This window comes from Lactuca virosa, chromosome 4 (genome assembly GCF_052849685.1).
Source record: "Lactuca virosa cultivar CGN04683 chromosome 4, Lactuca_virosa_CGN04683_v6, whole genome shotgun sequence".
Taxonomy (NCBI): domain Eukaryota; kingdom Viridiplantae; phylum Streptophyta; class Magnoliopsida; order Asterales; family Asteraceae; genus Lactuca; species Lactuca virosa.
The window spans coordinates 443,579,655-443,605,801 of NC_136429.1; the positions used below are offsets into that span (position 1 = coordinate 443,579,655).

The 26,147-nt window shown below is 31.1% G+C and overlaps 1 protein-coding gene across 1 annotated transcript; it reads right to left on the bottom strand.

The window, feature by feature from the left end:
• Positions 1–705: 705 nt before the first annotated feature.
• LOC145106695 (uncharacterized) lies at positions 706–11,123 on the bottom strand. The gene is made up of 9 exons (XM_079043636.1): positions 10,917–11,123; positions 10,205–10,262; positions 7,068–7,210; positions 6,904–6,975; positions 6,521–6,596; positions 5,437–5,492; positions 4,476–5,306; positions 4,121–4,361; positions 706–4,016 (listed from the first exon to the last, which is right to left on the bottom strand). The coding sequence occupies exons 1-9, from the start codon at positions 11,121–11,123 to the stop codon at positions 706–708; spliced, it is 4,995 nt and encodes a 1,664-aa protein (XP_078899762.1).
• Between the last annotated feature and the right edge of the window lie 15,024 nt (positions 11,124–26,147).

A 26,147-nucleotide genomic window follows, 5' to 3' on the forward strand; every position in this document is an offset into this window, starting at 1 on the left:
CATTATGATTTCCGACGCTCATAATTGGTTCCTTGGTTCCTTGTTAATTATGGTTTTCTATTGAACCTCATCATATATATATATACATATGTGTGTGTGTGTATATAGGTTTATGTTCTATGGAAAACAAAAAAACCCTAAAAATCACAAAAATGCATAAAAAAATACTTAGAGATCACATTTTTTTTTTTTGAATTTTTTTATAAAAAATCGCAGGTTTTTGTTAAAATTCGCTGAAAAAATAAATAAAAAATCAATTTTTTTTTTTTTTTGTAAAAAAAAATTTTTTTTTCAAAAATTTTTTCACCGATTTTGTATAAAAAGTTGCGATTTTTTCAAAAAAAAGTTTTGTGATCTCTAAGTATTTTTTTTATGCATTTTTATGATTTTTAGGGTTTTTTTTGTTTTCCAAAGAACCCTTCCCTATATATATATATATATATATATATATATATATATATATATATATATATATATATATATATATATATATACTAGCCGTCTACCCGCGCCAAGCGCCGGGTGCGATTTTTCTTTATTTTAGATATTAGTTCGTATATAGGATTAGTGTTTTTGCACAAATAGTTTACTACACATAAACAATTATCAATAAGAGTCATGCTACCAGAAACGAAATCAGAAATAATTAAAAATTAAAAGTTGTGATTCTTTAAAAATGAATATGAACACATGATTGGCTAGTCATTATTTATCATGCAACACTTCTTTATACACGACATTTGACGTATAGACTTCACTGCCGTTGAATTGTTCATCGGGTTTCACCAATACTTTTGTAGTGGCACGTGATATCCCTCTGGATAATGCCACATAAAGTTGGCCATGCGAGAAAACCGATTCTGGAAGATAAATTCCTACATTTGGAATTGTTTGTCCCTGAGCTTTATTTATTGTCATTGCAAAACATAATCGAATTGGAAATTGCTTTCTCTTCAGCTTGAACGGGAACATGTCATCTTCAGACGGACTTAGAGGAATCCTTGGCAAAAATACCCTCTTTCCAGCATGTTGACCAACAGCTATTTCGGCATCAATGACATTGTGCTGAAAACTTTTACATATCAATCGGGTGCCGTTACATAATCCATTTGACGGATCGAGATTCCATAACAGTATTATCGGGCATCCAACTTTCAGTCTTAAGTAATGAGGGGGCAAACCACTAACACTGAGCGTGTTCAAGAATTCCACAGGATAGAAGTTATTTATATCGTCCACGGCTTCATCAAAACTATAGTAAATTCTCTCTTCTCCATGGAATCGGCCGATCAAATAATCATTAATCTCATCGACACTATCATTTCTTGTGGATAATATTGCACGCGAAATTATATAATTTGGTTCAGATCTATTAATTTCAAAAGATGGAAAGATTGCATCAATCAAAGCATGCAATGACTTTTCTTTTTTAGTGAAGGGAATTACCATATCATCAGGGATGCGAATAAAGTTTCCGTGCACCGTTTCTTCAACTCCATCACCGACACGTAATAGAAAGTCTGAGAACCATGGATCGGTTAGTGATCTCATATTTATAGTTAACCGCAACTTGATAATCGAAGACCAAAGAGGTGACATCCGTATGCTAGAATCCACAGTCTGTGCTCGTGTTCCACGTCTAACGACCGGTAACACTTGTCTGAAATCACCTCCCAAAACCATTATCTTTCCACCAAATGGGAGCATCACCCCAGTGATATCTTTCATTGTACGGTCAACCGCCTCCAATGCATGTCTTTTAGCCATCGACGCTTCGTCCCAAATGATTACTTTTGCAGTCCGAAGTAGTTGTGCAGTACCACTTTGTCTTGAAATCTTACAGACCGAGTTATTTTCAAGATTGATAGGAATCTTAAAGCGAGAGTGAGCTGTTCTTCCCTCGGGCATGTTATTAGCCGCAACACCAGATGAAGCAGTCGCGAGTGCAATATGACCACACGAACGAATATTAGCAAGTAAAGCTTTGTATAAAAATGTTTTTCCTGTTCCACCAGGACCGTCTATGAAGAACACTCCTGGAATATCATTATGGACATGCCGCATGATCTCATCATACGCAAACTTTTTTTCGGGATTGAGAGAATCTCGGGCTTGTAAATGTTCAGGTTCTAAAACAATAGAGCATTCTTCTTGTACCTCACGAAAAACTCCAAATTCTAAATCGACATTTTGATTTATTTTTGGAAGATCAAAATCATCAATACGGTCACCCATAGATTGTAGGAATACCATGATTTTAGTGAGGACCATGTTCTGGACTCTCTCAACACTTCCGTATTGCCGCCTATAATCTTCTGAAAGACCATTGTAGTGCTCATGCCATAACTTACGAACATCTCCTGGCTCACAAAAACTCAATATCGTTACAAACAACCTTCTAAGAGCATTGGGAAATTGAAACAAAGATGCCTCTGTAAGACATTGAGACAAACCATCATTGGACTCTATTAAGCCTCTTTCAAGAGCTGCTTTCCGAAATGTTGGGTATTTTATATTGTTGACCGTATAGAGATCTTCAAAACACGTAGGGCCACTAATATGCAATAAAAGTAGGCGAAGGTAGTATCGCTCCCCTTCAGCTGGATTAGCAGAAACCAAACGACCTCGCATTAATCCTAGTTTTCGATGATTCCAACGACGTGACTTCGGATCCCACGTAAACTTTTTAGGAAAATCTTTGTATTTATATTCTCTTGCATGAATATCTTCTTTATTTTTTAGAAAAAACGCAGTCAACATTGATCTATTATCTCTCTCCTTTTCAACAACGCTAGTCAGTGTATCATCCTCACTGAACCTAACCAACTGTTGATTTGGGAGATGCACCTGCAAAGCCATCACACAAGGGTATATCTGAGAAAGGGGGAAGCTAAAAATCCTCCATATTGCCTCAGGAGGTGAGACATATCGTGCATCCTGATACCGTTTTATCTCATTGATAACAACTGGTTGTCCATCCGGATCAATATTGATAACTTGTTTGTCATGACCCTTGTAAATATACTTAAACACATATTTCACAGAGGTTATACTCGAGCATACCTCAACATTCATATGGCAGTTAAACATCATTAACAACTTTGGGTTATACAGGACAACCCATCTTTTATCCATCTTATTGCCTCGTATGTCCACCTCTATACCATTATCTCTTCTTCGGTACACAGGATATGAGTCCTTTCCTTGTAACGTTGTTTCATTGAATTGTCGAGGGTATCTAAAACGACATTTCTTTTGCTCATTATTCATACAAGGACAATCAGAGTTTAAGCTACCGCAAGGACCATGTATCATGTGTGAGACGACCAATTCATGCATTTTAGGATACCTTATTGGGTCTAGAATTTCAGCACATACTATTTTGTCGTAATGGTCTGCATTAGTAAGCTTGTATGGAGGCATCATTATCAAGAGGAAATGCGCATGCGGCAAACCACGCTTTTGAAACTCAATGACATAAACGTACGAACCCACTACACCAAGTACATGCTTAGTGAAGAGTTGTTTCTTAAGATCCTCTAACTTAGCACGAAAAACTCTTGACACAAGGTCTGGTCGATCTTGGGCCGTCTGCCAAGGTAGTAACTCATTTTTTATTTCTGGCCAATTTGGATTGCATGTTACTGTAAGAAATATGTCAGGCTTCCCGTCATCTTGAACTAAAGTCATGGCGTCAAGAAATCGTCGCCGCATGTCACGGGGGCCTCCGATGAAACTTGCAGGCAACACGACACGTTGCCCTATCATAGTCGGTCGAACCTCACCGGCATTAACACAATCCACAACACCTTGGTATAAATCTTCTCTTATTTTGGACTGGTATTTTCTACAAAAATCCAAACGTGAAGTCTCAAGCTTGATGTAGATATCTACTACAAACTGTTGTAGCAATCTCCCTCCCAACAAAATTACATTATAATTTGGCCGAATTTGAAACTTATGGCAGTAGTACTCTCGCATAGATACAGTATTCCGCCCTTTTTTTGTATTAGAGTCTACACAATGTTGATGTCGTGAAAAAAAATTAAGAATTAATGATGTGTACAAAATGTAATGTTTGTTAAGTTAACTAAAATTTTAAAAGTTATGATATGTGTACCTTCTAAATCATCCCCGATGTCTTCGTCGTCATTAATAATATCATTGATGGAAAATCCATGTCTTTGGATTTTTGAATGCCATCCAGACTCACCGTTAGGAAAAAATAAAGGATAACACAATGGATCATAACATCCCCAATAAGATTGAATTGTTTGTGGTTTCTCGGATTTTCCATAAACGATAATACTTCGTTTATATGCGGCTATGTTGTCGTTACCTTCAACCCAAATACCAGCGACCTGAGGTTTTTATGATACAAACGACATGATTAAATATGGTGTGTAATATGCACTGTTGTATTTCATATGTGGTATATTTATTTTATAATTAGTAGAAAATAATTATTATGGTACCTCAGATGTGGTTGGTCGGTTGTATACCCTTTGATCAAGTTCTACCGATGCATTTAAAGTGACTCTGTAATTGTCAAGCGGCCCTAGATCAGCAAGTCTTCGAAATGTCTTCACGTATGGGTTTGTAGAAAGAACACGAATCAACTTTCCAGCAATTTCTTTATCAATATTCTTCCTTTGGAGTCTATGTGACATCTCATAATCAGCGTCGTAAAAATACAACTGTAAGTACCGAGGTATTCCATCTCTTGGAATTAACTGATCGATTCTATGATATATTCCTCCATTCACACAAAAGGTGTATACTCCAGATGTCATATTTGTCAATGTTTTGTCATAATCAACGCCTATTGATGTGAAAGAAAAGTTGGTGTTGTAGCAACGTATCATTTGTCTAAATGTCCTACCTAATTCGTTTCTGGATGTGAAGAGGTTGAGTAATTCTTCAGGAATAGAGGAATGTGATAACTTTGTCTTACCATCCATGCAACAAAAGGTAGGGAATTCAAACTGAAATCGTTTTGCTCCACAATGAACACATGGTTGATGTACCTTCAAAACACGATGTTCTTTAGGGATACCATTATAAACAAAGCTATATGGATCTTGGTGACTAATTTCAATAGGTGTTGTCGGTGAGTTTCGTTCCTTGCGTCGTTGATATGCATTTCTGTTCTTAATCGATTTCCTTTGAGCAAAATCCAATACACTTGTAGGAGTTACATTAGTAATATCAGCCAGGGTCCTCTGTGCTGTAGACACATTTGTCATAGGTGTCATGTTTTGACTACTTACTTCTCCATTAGCTGTTTGTCTCATTTTCTTCTTCTCCTTTAGTCGTTCATAACATGTTTTATTATATAATTTTTTTTTTCTGCAATAATTTTTTTGGATGAATTATGCATAAAGATAACGTATTAATCATGTTGCACATATGAAACATACCCTTTTGTGCATTTACATCAAGTTGGATAGCCTCATTAGGCCTATTTTCCTTATCTACAATCACCATGCCAACTGTCAAAACATGAAATTAATAATATAGAATTTTATTTTTTTATAACACATTGTAATAAAAAATAATTTTTATATACAATACTTATAACCGTATTAATTGAACACTGATTGAGTTGAACTAATTATTTATATGTGAGATTGATACTTACATTAAATTATACTGTTTTTTTTAATACTTGAAGTAATGTTTTAACAATTTGTGTTTTTTGTTAATATATATTTATTTCAAGTTTCATTAGTTTTTTTCGGTAAATATTTCTTTCATGTTTTGATAGTTTTTTTCAATAGTTGAAAGAATGCATATTGATTGATTTATATTTAAATGATATTTGTAATTTTTATTTGGTAGATTATTTGTTTTACTTATTATACAACTGTATAAATATCTCATAAACAGAAAGAAGAAAACTAAATAACATAAACAAAATAGTCAGACAAAGAAACTAAAATTTATAAACTTAAAAGTTTTAAATCATTATAAAATACTAAAAATCCATGTCACAAATTCAGCAAAAAATAAATATAAAAAGTACGCAAGCAAACAACCTTCTAAAAATCCGCAAACACATAACTACCACATAATCCGCAAACAAATAACTACTACATAATCTGCTAACAAATAACTAAAGAAAAATTAATTATTCTCTCTATCTCTAATCCTAATTCGCTCAGCTTCCGGTGTCCTTGGATCCAACGTGACATCAGTTAATATAGTAGAAACCAAAATATTGTCTGTATGGACATGTAATATATAGTTAGTAAGGTATATTAAAATAAATAATATGTAAAGAATGAAACTATATATAATGTTGCCCACGGTTAACTTACACAAATTTAAGTGGACCAACTTGACCCTAGAGACATAAATTATGGATTGATTGAATATTGCAAGATACAATGGTATCATAAGGCTCATCGGTACGTGATTGAACATCAACTTGATAATATGTCCCCTATTCATTTAAACAAAATGTTGTTAAAACACATAATAACAATGAAAATTGGTTAATATATTTAAATATACTTACATCTCATTTTGGATAAATAGTTCAAATGCATAGAATGGCGTGATTTGTCTTCCCCAAACGATTTTTCCAATAACATCTAAAGCATATTAAAATTACTATAAATTTAATTTGTTGTATGCAATTGATAAAAACAAAATATATATAATTAAATATATAAATGTACCGATCATCATTCTTCGACGGCTAAAATCTCTTGCGAGGCTTGTGATAGAAGAACATAATTGATAATGTGGAAATGAATTGGCGACATCATTTCCCAATCGAGTAAATATTGTGTTAATTTTTATTAGTATTGCCCAATCACCAAAAAAAATTCTATAACTTTGATACGTGGGGTGATCTTCGTAAAACTGCTCAACTTGGAAATGATTTAAGGACAATACACGTCCAACCAAATTCATGTTCAAAACTGTTTGCCTCAAACATTGTGGGACGATGGCGATCATTTTGTCTCTCTGGATATGTAATATATTAACAATTATGTAAATAATAAAATGAACATTAGCCAAAAAAAATGTCATATTTATTTTATTGTATTCATACTTACGTTACGATCAATCAACCAAATCAGGACTCGGTTATTTTCAACGTCGTCCCACACATATAAAACCCGAACAGCTAATATGTTCCACCATATGTAAACGCTTCGCAATGTCGAAAACTTTTGAACAGTAATATGACCATCCATCACTGAAATATTTTTCAATTAAAGTTATATTTCACATAACAATTTCTTATATTTTGTTTAACAAAATAAATCATCAACTTATTGAAAATAATAAAAATTTAAATGTTTACATTTTTTATCATATATATATTTTTTATCATATGGAAGACAATAAAATAAATAGTAAAAAAAAGGCTTCTTGAAAATACAAATGAGTTATGGAAAAGTTGGATCGTTATTTAAATACCAAATAAAATCAATTCAGTATATATTTTAAACATTCTTCAGAATAAATACATTCATACATTTAATCTGGTAAATATATTTTTATTTTTAGAAAAATAAAGTTATGACTTCCTTTTTTTAACGACACTCTCCTTCCTTTTTCTAATCCTAAAGATGCCGACACTCTCCTTCCTTTGTCTAACCCTAAAGAAGCCGACACTCATCTACCACTCTTTCTCTCACAAACGCATATACTATTTCTCATAATTGATAACCTCCTACAAACTGAAGAAGAGATATGTCGTCCTTAGATGATCTGTTTAACATCCAAACGCAACATCCACGCGTACAACCTTCATCAATAGAAACCATCAGCGACCATCACGACCACCGAATCCTTCTGATCTACAACCCCCTATCCCTCATTTGGATCTACACGACGATTGGAGAAACCCAACAGGGTTATGTTGAGGATGTGTCGGTTCTTATTGGTTGCTGCTTCTCTTGTTGCTGAAACGCGTCTGCTTCTGAATTTACAGGTTTTGAATCTTTCTTCTAGTTAAATTTTCATCCTCTATATCTATCTCTCTACCATATACCTAACAGAAAACCCCTAACCCAAAGATTTATTGTATAATTTTCAGAAATTTGAAGGAGAGATCAGCAGGAAGTTCTTGTTTATTCATATTTGCATCCGTATTCGAAAGTGGTTAGGGTTCAGTTGGTTTAATTTCATAGATCGACGAACCCTAGAAATACTAATATTCACGCCTCCGATGCAATCAATTCTTCATAGAACGTATGTATCAAATCCCTAATTTTGAACTTTTTAGTTCTATACCTTAACATCACTTAAATTTATCTATTTGGATTTCAATGTGGGTTTTGAATATCCATTCACAGATTGTACAGTTTAAGGATTTAATGTACGAAGCATTAACAATTGAAGAAAGTTGGGACAGAGATGAAGATATGAAATAAATTATCCACTGATTACTCAATCCTCAGTGCTTTCACTCTCGTTGTTTCTCCATCTTCAGTTCCATTACCGGTGATTAACATAAAAAGGTAAAACAAATTGGTTAATTCGTTGACTATTAATTGATTGTAGGTGTGTTTCCTTTTAATTAATATTGTTGTCTAATTTTAGGTTACCCCAAAATGAGATGGTTTATTATTTTGATTGGCTTTTTGAGAAGCTTCATAGATGCCTTCTCCTCCTTTCAGTCATTTCTTTCTTTTTGTTAATCTGTTGACTATTGACTCAATCCTTATGGACTTTTCTTGCCTTTTTTTTGCCTTTCCATATCTATTCTACTTTGGATCATAAAGGTTTTATGCTCTTTGGTTCTGATGTCCTTTGTAATTTAGAATTTGTTAAAAAGGCAGGACTTATTTTACAAGGTTTTATTGAATATTGTTATACGTTATATGATTAAAAATTAATCGGGGGAATGGAGTAGACTTCCTGACTCCAAAATTTATTGCAGGTTTTATGTTTTGATATTTAGTTTTTGTTTAATAACATATCTTGTTTAAATATGTTTGCTTCAAGAAGCCCATGTTTTAAGTGAAGTTTCTAAATTTGAGTTTGTGGGAATTATAAATTTTTAAATAAAAAAGTTTGTTATATTGTTCCTTTATAAAATCAGGTATACCCTGTAAATTTGTATGATAAAAGGGCATTATTATGTCATTTTGTCCAGATCATTGAAAACCTTAGGACCGCAAGGGAGTAGACTTCCTGACTCCAAGGGCACAATGAAAACCTCAGGCCCTTTACATGTTTTTGTTCGGGAATTTTTTTGGTGCTACACCTAATATATATTTATAGTTCCGCCCCTGGGCTATGTTTGTGTCATCTCAGTTAACATCAAATAATGTGTATTACATTATCCTTGTTTTGATGATATAGAATGAAAAATAAAGGCCTAAATCACATTCATAAACTAATCAATTTTTGTATTTTTTTTTCAGAAAAATCTTAAGAGAAACCATCAGAAAGTGTTTTTTTAACTCAAAATCGGTTCTTCCTCACACATAGGTCTTATTTACTGCTGATGGCTCCTTAATTGGTTCTGAGATAAGTTATATATGTGTAATTATTTTTATTGAACATGATTTTGGTATATATGTTGACATATTGACATTTTTTTAACAATTTTTGGTGTTCATATGATGTATCAAGACTGCATAGGTTGCCGACAGATCTTGATTGTCCGATATTTCATTTCTTAGATGAAAAAAGCTATATGGAGAGGTAACTAAATTTATGAAGTTGTTTAAATGAAAAAATATTGTTCTTTAGCTTTATGGATTTTATGGTTATTTTTTTTTTATGAATCAATATTGGAATTGGACTATGGATTCTCCTAATATATAAAATATGTTGAGGATCATGTTACCAATCATACATAGACATATATTACATACAATTTGTTTGATATTTATATTATATATGATTTTTCAGGGAGAAATATTAGCTTTGTAAGGGTTCTATTGGTTAATGAGCTCAAGAAACTATCTGCAACAAACCTATGTTTCCAAGTAAGTGTCAATTTCTTGGTTTCAAAAACTCAATCTTAAATTTCTTAGTCAATCAGATGTAATTAATTAATTAATAGTATAAGAGTAATAATACTTTTTAATCTCTGATTAAATACTATTTAAACTTAACAGCATTTACAACCAACTATGCAGTTCTTCATTGATATAATCAATAAAGTAATAAAACATAGTATTCCAATACATATTACTTAAATAAGAGATAATCTTAAGGAAAATAAACATACCTGTTTTATTTTGATGATGTCGATAGAATAGATGGTTGTTATGAAGAACAAACGTCGTCTATGCATGTATAAAGAAAAACATAGTTATTGAATATGATGTATACGTGAGGAAGTAAAACAATATAGTTAAAAAATATTGAAAACATACGTATGAGCAGATTGTGGAACTGGTGAAAGTTTTCTCTGTTAATATGAATTACAAATTCTGTTTGCAAATGACGTATCTATATAAATATATAAATAGTATATATATATATATATATATATATATATATATATATATATATATATATATATTCTAATAAATCTGTTTAAAGTTTGTTATGAATGGATAAGATACAGTTCATATATATGTGCTTGTATATTTAAAATATTGTTTTGAAAATGCGTAATCTTTTTGGATATACATTATCTTTTTATCTGCTAAATAATCAAAATTTATGTATTAACTACAACAATGTTATTTATGGTGAAAAATCAAGAAATAGCAATGATAATCATAAAAAAACAACTTAAAATAACAACATTAGAAAATGTCAAACTTTATTTAAACAATCTAGGGAAGGAAAAAACATAAAATTTGCACCTTAGAAAACAATTATAATAAAAAAACTTAGGTGTCCACAATTGTATCGTCTTCCTCGTCACGACGCTGATAACCCTTGCTTCGCGTACGAATCGTGACTCGGGGTTTCTTGATTGGTCGTGTAACCATTGTTGAATCGGTTGTATCGGTTGTTTCCTTTGCTTCATTATTCAACTGTTCATCTTTAGAACTTGAAATATCAATAACTTCGTCCCATTTCCAGTTTGCCAATGCCAACTCTCTTTTCTTTTGTTTTGCAACATTCCATTCATGCAACATGATTTTAACACATTCAACTTGTTCGTTAACCTCATCATCGGTAAAAATCCTCATTTTATCTCTTAGGTGTATTAATATTGGTGTTAAAAATTGAGTATTACTAAAGCTTAATTGAGACTATTTATAACTCATTTTCCCACTAAAGCACGATACTATCCCTAAAATTTAGGAATGAAATTATTTAAACTTTTTAGTACCTTATCGTGAATTAGTCAATATATTATTTTAACAAATTTTAATGGGAATGACGGGATTTGTTCTTATCTTATTTTATAGCTCATTTTTACCAAATATGACCCTAAGGTTATTGAGATGCATTTTCTGTTCACTTTTTAAAATAAAATTCGCAGATAATAAAAGAATATAAAGATATATTTTCATGAGTGCTTATGAAATTATTTATGATTATGAAATATTGTCTTGTTGAATCTGTTTATCAGGTTACCGAATGATATATTTTTTTACCATAACATCCCATGATCTAAACTATAATACATTACAACCCATGAATATATAATTATATACCAAAACAACCCTTGATTTAAAAATTAATACCACACAACCCATTAATACATATTTTTTTTTTATGTAAGAATTTTACTTTGAAAAGGCTAAATTATAACGTTGTACTTTCATTGTATTATTTAAATCACATTTCATTTGGAAAAGAAATGTTCATGTAAGAGCATTTTCTAGTCTTCGACTCGAATATACTTTTGTTTTTCGTATCTGGTTTTAGAAAGTGGATATCGGATGAGGTATCCGAAAACCACAACATCTTACTTTCATTTCTTTATAATATAGATTCTACTTTCAATGTTATTCTCAATCAGGCATTGTACTTAAATTATTTGTATAATGTTGTAATAAGAAATGAAAGTAGGATGCTATAATAAACAATAAGAAATAAACAAATATACTATGGAAAAATATGATTCAAAAACCATAAATTCAATAATAATCATAAGAGAAAACATAAAATCCCAATATCCTAGTAGCTAAAAGCATATAGTACTAAATATAAAATACCAAATTTACGACTTGAATGTACTACAAAAAGTCATTCAAATTATTGATAAAATAAAATTGACGATCTTTCTTGTTAGGCTCATTCTTCATCCGGCCAAGCCACAACAGCTCCTGTTGGAATATGTACATCATTTCCAACCGGATTTTGCTGGATCACACCTACATCATCTTCAGCCTGACGTGGCGCATCATATTCTTGTATTGGTTGGTTCATATCTACAGGTGACTCCAACCAATTTCTGCAAAAGGTAATTTAAAAATAATATTAATAAACACCTACAATTTAAAAACAATAGAAATAATCAATTTAGCATTAAAGTGATTAAAATTCAAGAATATAATATATAAACTAAGTTACTTTTATGAAATTATGAAATAATTGTTTAAATACAAATGATAATATCATGACATACCTGTAATCTTCGTCATTCGGTAGATGACGAAGCTTAAAGAACCTGTTTCGGGTCTGGATCGTGAGTCGGGGGATTTTGAACGGTTTTACTGACTCAGCTGTATCTGTTGTATCATCTTCATCAGTCAACTGATGTTGATTATCAGAACTTACAAGATCAATAACTTCATTCCATTTCCAAGATTCAAGTGCTAAATCACGTTTTTTCTTTCTTTGGAGATAATGTTGTTTTTCACCAGATTCATGTGTTGTTGTATCCACATCATTGTTAAAGGCCTGCATGATGGCTGTCAAGAAAGTTAACATTATTAATTAATATAAGTAAACATAACTTCAAAATGAAACCCAAAACAATAAAGAATAGATGAACATACTTGTTGATAGTTGGAATATTCAATTTGACTGAGAAATGGGTTGGCATTTGGCGGCATTAGTATATATAATGATATTCTTGATAAACTTTGTTTGTTATTAAGGGAGAAAATAGGTATCGTTTAAATTTTGAATTTTAAATCCCAATCCTAATCTTGTTTGTCACATGTCATTAAATCCACCAGCCTCCAATCCACTTTTCCCGCCTAAACTATATTAATGCATTTCAAGAAATTCCATTCGCAACTGATATATCTGATTTTTCATGTATTTAATCTGAAAATTAAAAAATATGTTGGTTATAGTAATATTTTAGTGAATAAAGTTTGATTTTCAAGTTTTGTAATTAGTTTGGATAGATAAATATGATCAGATTTTAAATTTTAAATATTATACTTAGTTTGGATAAATAAAAAGGATAAGAGTAATATTTGAATATATGTTTTTTTGGAGGGTAAGAAAAAGTCAACATAAATTATAACTATCGTAATAATAGTTATATCGATTATCTAAAGTTTGAATTTAAAGTTTTATAGATAGTTTGGATAGATAAATATGATTAAATTTTAAAATTTAAATATTATAATTAGTTTGGATAAATTAAAAGGATCAGAGTAATATTTGAATATATATGTTGTTTTGGAGGGTAAGAAAAAGTCAGCATAAATTATAACTATCGTATTAATAGCTATATCCATTATCTAAAGTTTGAATTTCAAGTTTTTCAATTAGTTTGGAAAATGTTATTTTCTGCACGTTTCGTATTTCTAGTCTTCCATCATCTTTCAAAATATGTTTTTTTTATTAGATCATATTCTTTTCTCAAGTTACTAATATTTTGAAACAGGAAATACCTTTTTAAAAGTCATATGTGGAAATTTGAGTAACTCTTAGGTAAATTAGGTCTAATATTTTCAAGTTTTGTAATTAATAGCAATCCATATTTAAAATACCACCAACAGAAAAAACTTATGATGTTATAATATTATGGTAATGTACTTTCAATACAATGGTTTATTATCATAAAAAAAATTGAACTTGAGTATAATAAATGCCAAACAACTACATAAATAAAAATGAAAGTACAACGATTAAAACAAAAAATGGGTGTTATAATAATCAACCAATACAAAGTAAAATGCTATTATTTAAATTTAAACCTTCATATTGATGCCAAAATAAACAACCTTATCTATGATTCTAATTTATATTAGATTGTTGGGGTGTAAAGGTCTTCATCTAATTTTTTGTATTCACCCAAGAGTAAGCTATTGGTGTCGACTATCATCCATTGGCCATAAGTAATCCACCATTTCTGTTGTTCATTCATAACTTTATCATTTGAATGAATAATATCTTCTTGTTCCAATGGTAAGGGTAATTTTGGAATTTCTGTATGCATGACCACACTAAATTTGCATTCTTCACATAACCAATCATGTTTGGGTACTTGATCTATAATGTTTTGCATATAATATGTGTGCTCAGCACCATCCTTGCATCTACTACATATAGCAAGTAAATGCTCATAGCCTACATCTCCACAAATATCACACACAATCACATCACACAACTGGTCATCAACAACCTCAACATCCATTACAGTGTTGATCTAACCTGCAAAAAAACAAAAATTTTGTACCTAGAAAATACATGGTGTTTCAAAAATGCAAATGAAAGTATTATATACCGTTTTTTGACTTACATTATATTACATAAACAAAAATTATGTTATATTAACATAAACAAAAATTACACACACACACACCATTATATTAACTATTTTTTTTGTCTTATATTATATTAGATAAAGTTTTGTACAATATTATGTTATATTAAGATATTTTTTTTTGATTTACCTGACTAGACTTGAAATTTATTATTTTATGCAGGAATATAAGCTGGATTGCTAGTTTCTTCAGGATCTGTAAACACAAAACACACACACACACAACACTATATTAGATACAGTTAAAGTTTTGTACAATATTATGTTATATTTGATTTACCTGATTGGACCTGAAATTTATTATTTTATGCAGGAATATAAGCTGGATTGCTAGTTTCTTCAGGATCTGTAAACACAAAACACACACACACACAAAACATTATATTAGATGCGGTTAAAGTTTTGTACAATATTATGTTATATTAAGATAATTTTTTTTGATTTACCTGATTGGACCTGAAATTTATTATTTTATGCAGGAATATAAGCTGGATTGCTAGTTTCTTCAAGATCTGTAAACACAAAACACACACACACAACATTATATTAGATATAGTTTCTTTATTTACATTATATTAGATAAAGTTTTTTAAAATATAAGTTGGATTGCTAGCTGATAAAGTATTTTGTGCTTTTTTTATGTAGGAACAGAAGATGATATGATGATTGTCGCTGGTTGATTGGGTGGTGTAGTACTGGCTGACTCACCATGTATTGTTGGCTGTTTCGTGTCCTGTAGACAAAAAAAAAACAAAAAAAAAAACAATTAAAGAGACTGAATTTATGTGTTTAATTTGCAATTTTTTTCTGTTGTATTAAAGAGGGAGATACAGAGTGAGTTTGTGTATGTATGTAAACACACACACACATACACACAAACCTTTAATCACGTTTCATATTTTTTTTTTTGCAGGAATACAGATATATTTGATAAATTAGGGTTTTAGATGCTTGATATAAATAGTTAGGTAGAGATATCGGAAAAATTAACAAAATTTTGATTTCAAATTTTTTTTGTCACGTTTATAATATTTTCCTATGAATTAGGTTTTGACTGTTTCATTCATTACCAAGTCAAAAACAAATGAATTGAGTAAATGTTGACCAGATAAGCCACGATACTCTTTTTAATGCATAAATTTATTGTACAAATTGCATAATGTCTTGTACCTCTTAAATTTCAGCCTTTGACCAAATATTTATATTAAGGTATAATATATATATATATATATATATATATATATATATATATATATATATATATATATATATATATATATATATATATATATATATATATGGTAACCACATTTGAAAATTGTAAGGAATGTCTTTAGATATTTGGACAAAACACTTTTATTAGTCATTTGCTCTCCAACATACTTTGAATTTATTTAGTCATACCTGTTATGATGTTGATCTTGGAGGATGTGATCTTGGCCGAAAGAGCATAACCGGTGTTTGTCAATTTCTTAGACGCATACTTGTTTGTTGGCAGCCGAAGAAACAAAGTAGTGTATTCATTTTGACTGCTAAAGATGAATACATTTCGGTTGTGACATGTTCAAAAGTAATATAGATGCAAAGCCAACTAAAATGTTATGGATACAATTAGAAAATAATATTGTTGTTCTATTACTCACACAGTACAATTCAAATACATCATAATCCAATTCAACATTTGAAGACAAGACATATATACCTTCGATATCCTTCCATTAAAGATCACATCCAGAAATGAAATTTCAAGATACATTTCTCGATGGAACAACCTTTCTTTGACTTTTTAATGGGCTTGGTATAATGCAGATGCAGGTATAATGCAGATGCAAATCAGATAAGTTCTTTTTTGAAATATCACTTCTTGTATTCTTTCAAATTTACTGTTCATTTACGAAGCTTTGATAATTTTTTTCTTCTCTCCCTTATGTTTCTTTTATTCTTTTTATGTTTCATTCATTTTTACTTTTAAATGATATTTGAAACTTTTGAATATTTTCGAAACTTTTTTAGATCACCTTAATAAATAAATATATGTAATAAATGTAATTTTTTTTTTATCTAGACATTTATGATTATTTTCAATAATTCTCTTTGCAAAATGAGACACGGTAGCAATCAATGATTTCCTCAAAATTAATATTTTAATATTCGAAGTTTTTAAAGATACAGTGACAAATATGTCTAAAATCATTCATTATTTTGTGATTCCTTGTCAATGATCATTAAATCGTACATCTATTCATCTTTTCATTTTATTTTTAATTTTTGATTGTTTACGAATATAAAATTTGGATTGATAATACGGGGCATTTCGTACTTAAAGATTATACCGGAAGAAATGAATACATGCAATATGCAAATCTCAAATCTTTGATCTTACAATGATAGTCCATTGATTTATTCATTAATTTATGGCATTTCATGGTTCTTCACATTCTATAAGTCTCAATACGGCTTAATTTGTCACAATAGTGAAACAATTCATATGGGAAATTCTATAAGTCACACTTCGATTTAATTTAGTTGCAATTCAAAAAAGAAATTTGTGGTTCATATGATTATGGTAAATAAATTTGTTGCAATCCTGCAAACAAATCTCATGAGCTAAATGGTAGTTGATGCATGAGATAATGTTGAAATGTAGTTTAGTTTCTTTGAGGATTACATGTGAAATCTTAATAACTCCAAACGATATTTTTGAAATATACAATTCTAGAAGTTTTGCACACATTTTATTATTTGGGTACAATATTGGTCATATGTTCAAAATACTATTAGAATTATGGTTTTATAGAACTGTTGAAAAATCTTGTTTAGAGAACTTTTATCATAGTCTTGAATATCTAAATAAGAAACATAGTATAATAAGGGGATCATGACTTATTTTGACGTGGTCGTTTAACTAATTTTCAGAAACAATTTCGAATTTTATTAAAAAACGTATCACAAAAGTATATTCTTACTTTTTATCGTTTATTAAAAAAATCACAAAATTACTAAAAGATTTTGCCTCTCTATAATTCTAGCATATTTCTTTTACTAAAATCAAATTTGTTATGCTTCATTTGTTTTATGTGATTTATTGTTAAAATTTTAAAATACAAAAAGACTACTTTTTTTCTTTATATATATATTTTTTTCAAATATTATAATCTCAAAAGATTATCTATCTTTTTGTTATTTTCGTCAATCAAGAACACCCTAAAAGATTTTTCTTTTTCATTTTGATTTCATTATAGAAAAACTAATAAATATCGAAATATTTTACATTTTGTTATGTTTTTTCGAAAGTGTTTGATTTGTGTCATGTACACATGCATACCACTTTTCGAAAATTTACCCATGCAATAACTTATCCTAGTTCTTGTGTTTTTCTCTAATGGAAAGTTGTTATTTACACGTGCTTGGAATATATGTGTGTTATATGTGTAACACCCATTCTACCAATATGACCCTGATTGCAAGTTGAAGAGAAATTAAATATATTTTTTTTGCTACCAATACTTCTATCCATTTAAATCCATTTAAATAATGACATGTATCATATTATTATAATAAAATATCATTAAATTTTATTAAATGTTACACATGTCACTATTTAATTTCCTAAAAAGATTTCTAAGAATTATTTAATTTCTCTTATTTTAATTATCCATAATCATATGCTTAATTTTATGAGAAGAGGGGCTTGGAGACGTTAGAGACGCAATGGGGATTTATATGTGATTTTTTTTTAATTGTTTCATTAAAGGTAGTTTGGGGATATCAAATATAATTTGATGAGATGGAAAAATGGTAACAAATCTCTTGATTTTAGTGCGTATGAATATTTGTAGAAATAAATTTTAGGAAACAATTTATTTTCTATTATGGTAATTTCCATTAATTCCAAAAATGATATTATTTACTTTAATTCATTAATTATAACCATACGCTAAAATGATATTATTTATTTTAATTATCCGATATCATATGCTCAATTTTATGAATATCGATGCAATTGTTGGAATTATTGTTTCAACGTATAAAACAAAACAAAATACCAAATATCAAATATATTAGAAAGATGATATAAGAATATGAAAATTCATCTTTGAATTATTCATAATAGATCTAACTTTGAAGTTGCGATTCTTTGTGGGCAAGGTGCATCACAACTCAAATACTACTACGCTGACTTCGTACCGTTAAATTAAAACTTTTCCTTTTTAGGGCATATTTCGATTACGTATGATATTCATCAACTATACACATTACGTAAACATTCACATCATAAAACTTTTGGGATTGTCGAAGTAATTTATTTCAATCCAATCAAATCAATTTAATTCACTTAGATCATTTAACTTTTTTTTGCCCCCCAATGGAAGCTTATCGGTTGAGGTGGATAACACTTTTTTGCCTCCTCGATGGGAGCTTATCGGTTAAGGTGCAGAATTCTCAGCGGAAGGTCAATGGTTCAAATGTTGGCAAGTCCAAAATATCACTAGTGTTTCACGATTAACCTTCCATATAAAACTTGGGGTGGGCTGACATAGACTGCTATGCGATTTGCCCTTTTTTTAACTTGCATAAGTGATCGTGTCTAACATCTAGAATATACTTTAAATAAGTCAGATAAGTTGCGTAGTTACTACCTGGTAATGTTTGTGACCACCGGTACAATTTTGTGCGTAGTTTTTCCAGAAAAAAAAAAAACATTTAACGTATCAGGTTCTTCAATATTAAGTATGCATGTTTACACAAGAACGAAAATGAAATGATAGAAATATCATGAAGGAAGGAGAAAATGAACTTTTCTTCTAGTCTAAACAAAAGAAACATACACACATAGACATGTATGTATATACATGCATGTGTGCCAGTCGATGAAAAATGGTCGAAATGCATGATACTCGAATATAAACCACTTACAATAATCATTGTTTATTAGTTTATTTGTTTTATTATTTTAAATGTCATATATATGTTTTCTTTTAATTAATTATTTCACGTAGAGATGGGAAGATACAACTACAACGACTACTAAGGCCACTACGACGACTATAGTGACAATGGCAACTTCCGGCTAAACCCTACGACGGCTATAGAGACTATAATGGCTACTATAGCGAATTCTGACTAAACCCTACAGTTACATTAGACGTCGGGGAGGGGAGAAATTTGAATATTCCCACAGTGTGACTACATCAGTTTGATCGGCTATTGCCATGAGTACGACACGAAGGGGGGGGGGGGAGTCTTGGAAAAGGGTTCGATACAAGGCAGATTCATCTCCTCATGATTCCAACTTGGGTAAAAATCGGACGCCAAAGTTAAATTGCACCATAAATATACTTAAAAGGATTGGGGGAGTGGGGGTGGCATTTGCTTGCCATTTGCATGGCGTGGGTTGCATACACTACCCCTCAAACATGGCATGACAAAATGGCAAATGTAAATTGCATGTTTGTGCAGGAGAGAGAGAGAGAGAGAGAGAGAGAGAGAGAGAGAGAGAGAGAGAGAGAGAGAGAGAGAGAGAGAGAGAGAGAGAGAGAGAGAGAGAGAGAGAGAGAGAGAGAGAGAGAGAGAGAGATTTATTTTTTTTTTGTTTTCTTTATTTCTTTGTTCTTTTATTTTACCAAGTTACTCACCTCTCGAAATGGCATGTCATTTATGTTGTATGACAAAATGATATGTAAATGACATAACAAATAGGACATGACAAATAGTCTGTGGCTTCAAAGCTAACGTGTCGTCATGACATGACATGATCCACTCCCTAAAGTCTAATATGCATTCTATTTACATCAAGAACTTCCCGAATTCCATAGAATCCAAAGATTTATGAATGACGTGTGCCGGAACAGGAGAAGTTATCTTTTTATTATTGTTTTCAAATCAATTCTTTAGTTTTGTTTCGTTTTATCTAGTTTTTTTGGTTTTATTCAAACAAAATTGATCCCTACTTAATTAATTATTCTTAGTTTAATTAAAATTTATAAATCTTTAATAAATCATACATTTTACCCCTGACTTCGACAACCCAATCTTACCATAGCTATATTCTTATACTACTGGGTACACTTATCTAGTTGTATAACAATTGTCATGTACGGTAAAACCTTCTAGAAATTGACCACTAATTTAAACACAAAAACAAACCTCTCTTTTGACTTTCTTGTTCGAGAGTATTGTGATGGACTTGACTTAGAGAAGTAATGTTATGAATGAAGAGAAAAAACAGAGGTGTTAGATTGAAATCAAGGGGATCGTTTCCCTTTCGATTTGAAATATATCACTACTGTAAAAGGCCAAATATAATGGTGACAGTGGATTAACTATTGGAGATAACGCCTAAATTAGTTTTGATAAAGATATTATTGCAATTGAAGTTTTAAAAAATACTAGGTATTAGTGTAGGATAAATGGTGTTATATGGAAATACTATAAATCCTATGGCTAAAAACTTGAGTTGAGGCTAGTAAAAGGGGTATATTTGGTAGCACAAATAGAATTAAGGAACTTATTAGTGAAAGATATAAAAATTGTAAAAAGAGATCTTAATGTACTTTTCGATAAACTTATCGGATTACTACTCAAGCGAAAAAGTTGATCAATGTAGAAGTTGATTCTATTGTTTGTACACTACACCAATACAAGAGTGGGTGGGTTATAATTTATTTAAACCCAATCGTCTTCTAGGGGTACACTTATATTGTTGTAAGAAAGACGGATAAGTTAAAACGTATGTGCGTTAATTATTGAAAGTTGACAAAGATATCATTAGATGATCGATATTCTTGTTGAGAATTAAAGATGTATTTGATCTTTAATTAATGAACGTTGTTCCTTATAAAGTTGAATTAAGAGTTAGGATACTAACAAACACAATTATTGGTTGTGATAGTCCAAAGATTTCTTTTGCAACCATTATAGGTGTTACAAATATTAATAATGATGTTGGACGAAAAAAGATTTCATGGGCTTAATACACCGAGTTGAGTATCGAATTTGTCATGAAAGTTATAAGATTCATAGTTTCTTTGATTAATCGATCATTTTCAACGACTTACAGAGAATAATTCTGATGTAGCAACATCATTAATAGAGTTACTATGGAAGGTGGAAATGCCTTGTGTGAAGATTTAGCACTGGAGCTACTGTGGGATAGAGATAATTGTGTTGTTTATATTGATTATTCACAAATTTTATTTACTGTATCACAATACGAAAAAAGTCGAGTGATTACTTATGCATTGATTTGTTATTGTGTGATGAGAGGTGAATAAAAATAATAAAATATTTGATCTTGAGATCTTTAGTATTTTGATAAAGCAATGGATGTAGCTAACATGTTTAGTTGAAGAGATGATTTATTCGACTTTTGTGTATTCGAATAGATATATCTAGTTGTTTTGTCAACATGATTGGATAAATTCGTAGAACACTTATGTGTTAAGTTGAGACGTGAGAAAAGCATGTTATAGATTTGGGAGTTTCTATCTGAAAACGGAGTAAAGAACAAATAAATTTGTAAGAACATATAAGTAGCATTATTTTACAAAATATATAGAAGTGTAATTGTAACCGAGAATACGCGAAGGATTGAATTTAGAAAGAAAAAAAATGGCATAAAACTGGTACTCACTTCATCAAGGTTGGGTGGGAGAATTTAGGAAAACACATGAAGGAAAAAACAGGCAAAATCTTTTAAAAAACAACTTAAAAATAAATGGGACAACATGAAATAAGATTGAAAGGTTTATGACCGCCTAATAAGCCTTTGAAACCGGAATTGGTGGGACAAGAAACATAATAGATGCATCGTATGAGTGGTGGGAGGAGAAAGTAAAGGTGTGACTCTCACTTTAGTGCTATCAATTTGTCCTCAGATTCTCTCTTCGAACCAAAGATATAATTTTTGTTTAATATAACCTTCTTCTCTTGAAAAAATTTGTCCTCAAGTGTTACTTAGTTCATCCCATCAGAAGAAGTCGTTTCCAGGTGTTGAAATGTAAAATAAATAGAGTTCTTATGATTTGTCTTAAATTCTTAATCAATTTTATTCTTTTTTGGAATCATTGTCCTTATAAACAATCTTGCTTTCGAAATCACAATTGATTACATTTAATCGTTCAAATCATCCTCTCTTCAAAACTACAATCTTTTTTCAAAATAAAAGACACATGTTCATCTCAGAAGTTTTTTACTCTCTAAGGGTGGACCCCTCTATAAACCCTAGACCTTCATCATAGTCAAAACCAGTCTTCAAGAGTTTTTCATGCAATCTCCAAGTAGTTTTTGATACCGCTCCTTATGATGTTTTCCTTGTTCCCCTGGTCAAAGCCTTAAAATTCCGTCCTCTTTTTGTTCCACTCACCATCACCGTAACCAATATTCCATTCGACAATATGGTAAAAGCACATATCTCTGCTAAAGTCGATGATAATCTTGATAAAATTAGATTCCAACTGATCAATGATGATATTGGCAACCTAAACAAGCACGGCTTCCTTGAATCCATTAGTCTTGCTAGGTCTGTCATTGGATCACGGTATGAAAAACCCTCGACCACTCAAGTCTTCTGCAAAATTCTTGAAATATGCCATAAAACACCACTTGAAACCACTAGCAAATCAAGAAGTCAAAGCTTCTAGTCACATGGAACTTTCTTGTTCATCTGATCATTTGTTGACTTACTAGGAAAACTAGAGGAATTGATCAACTAAGCATTGCATGACTTCAATCAGCTGGTCAGTCGACTGCCGAACGTGTCTATGGAACGATTTCAAGGAATACATTGGCACCAAAAAGATAGAGATTCGACAGGCGAGATTATGAGCTGTTTGCCTTGAATCACTCTATAATCCCTCCAAGATTCATGTTGATGAATCTTTGGATATGTTTCAAACTCGTTAAATGAAAAGGATTTTTGTTCCGGATTAAGTTGTCTTTGGAGCCACCAAATGTCCGCCCACTGCTCTTCTGGATCTATTTCCAAGAGATTCATCTATTCTTTCCCAACATATGAAGGATACATATGAACCAGTACCGGAACGTCCTACACCATCCTCGACAAACTATCCAGAAATCCTCTAGGTCCGAAGTCGAAAAAACTCCTCCAAAAGGAAACCACATATCAAAGAAGAAGAAGAAGAAGAAAGACAGGAAACAAAAAGATTCAACCATTCCCTCTCATACACCCAAAAGGCATATCATATTGCACACCACGGACTCTAAATAGTCCAGGGTGATAAAAGACCTCCCGTCGGGTCAGGAAAACCTAAATACATTTTTTTGCCTCATCACGAAGGAAGTGTCTCAATAGTAAAAGGGGATAAGTTTGTTTCCACAACAACTCCTTCTCAAAAAAGTACTAGAATCACCTCGTCCACTCATCCCTAAATGGACACCCTCTTAGGTAAACTTCGTTGAACGCATATGTAACATCTTGATATTGAGGTATTTCCATTTTAAACCCTAAGTATGAGAATTTATTGCATTTTAGCCCTTTGATGTGAATTACTTGCAAAATTGGCCCACAATGGCATTTGCGTAATATTAGGCAGACCTTGAGTACGCTGCATGTACAGATTGGTACGTTGGGTGTACGTGCATAAGTCCCAAACCCTAATATTTAGGGTTTGGACCCTATTTAAACATCCTTAACTTTATATCTTCTACCTTTCATCAGCGTCCATGTTACATCCCAAAAATCACAATAAATTTTAACTTTTCAAAAACAACCAAAAACCATAATTGTTTACAAAACTGTGACATCCCCAATTTCACAGTCAGAAAAGACCGATTCATTTATTCTTATTTAAAAATCAGAGTATCCTATTTGAAAAGTAGTATTGCGAAATTTGTTCCCAGAAAACACGATAATGATATTATCAAATCATTTTCGAAAAATGTATTTTATTTATATTAAAACATTGGGATGTCATCGTCAGATTTGGACATTCTCTATATGCATGCTCTTGGTTTAACAAGGATCGCGATACTTCTATTGATCGCTTCGATTATCTTTCACTTCAATCTTCTGGCTTAAGTCGGATATTACATCAAACTTGGTTCTTCGAACCATGTAACATACTTATATTAGTTGGACTCGATTTGATATGATTACTAGGGTCGGAATATCAATCATCTTCTTAGTCATTTTCGAAACGATGATAACGACACGTATGAACAAAACAAAATTAATTACTAGTGCATTGTTAACCTTGTAACTTTCCCTGATCAAAGTGCGAGCCCTGTGCTTCCGGTAGTATAGGCCTCTACTACCTTTCCCACCTACTCATACTCGTCCCAAGTATTCCCTCTCAGTTCACCAAGTCATTATCACAAAAACAATTTCTAACACATACCAATGTGTCTAAACAATCATAAAATTTTCTGTAGACTCTACTAGGACTTCTTCCATGCGTATCTTCAATCATCAATTTTGCTTCAACTCGCTTGGTGGTGGAAATGCCAGATGATGGGATAACTTCATGGATTGTACCAAAAATCTTTCTTTCTGCTAATCTAAAGTGTACTTCTCCAGTACTAGACGTATTATTTATTAGACGAATTCTAAAGGCAAGATACCTCTGTTACGGTATCTTCCGATAGGTATCATTCACTATCATCAGTTTTCTTATTTCCACTATTTGCTCAGTCGGGTACCAGTCCTTATCATGACGTTCTATACACCGTAATAGTTATTCAAGACGAGAAATTTAAGATAGAGAAGGTTTAGACGCGTAAGCCTCCTTATTACTCTGAAAAGTAACATGTCAGTTCTAATACCATCATTAAACATTAAAAACCTGAGCACATAAAATTTCCAGATCTGGTCGGAAATAGGCCATAGATCTGATCAAGCGATAGCATCATAAAGCATATAAGGCATCTTATAGCATAAATCATTTAGCATATAAAAGCAATTTAGGCATCTTCCCTAAATAAGCTAGTGCTCGTGTCTATTCAGGCATATACTTCCTAAATATAGCAGACACTCATCTCATAATCATCACTTAGCATTTAAAGTTTAAGTCTAGAAATTTTCTGAAATTCCTAGTTCGCTTAAACTAATACTCTGATACCAACTGTGACATCCCCAATTTCACGGCCAGAAAAGACGATTCGTTTATGCTTATTTAAAAATCAGAGAATCCTTTTTGAAAAGTAGTATTGCAGAATTTGTTCCCAGAAAACATGATAATTATATTACCATATCATTTCCTAAGAAATGTATTTTATTTATATTAAAACATTAGCATGTCATCGTTAATAATGAAACATAAGCATAACGAAATCTTACAAGCCTTACAGTAATTAAACTAGTGGCCTAATATTCCTTGAATCTCTCAGCAGAATGTATCTTTCATATAGTCACCTGTGATACAATAAATTGAGTGGGTCAGGTTGGGAAACCTAGTGAGTACATAGAGATTTCAATCCCACAATATTGTATTATATTATATTATATTATATATATATATATATATATATATATATATATATATATATATATATATATATATATATATATATATATGTA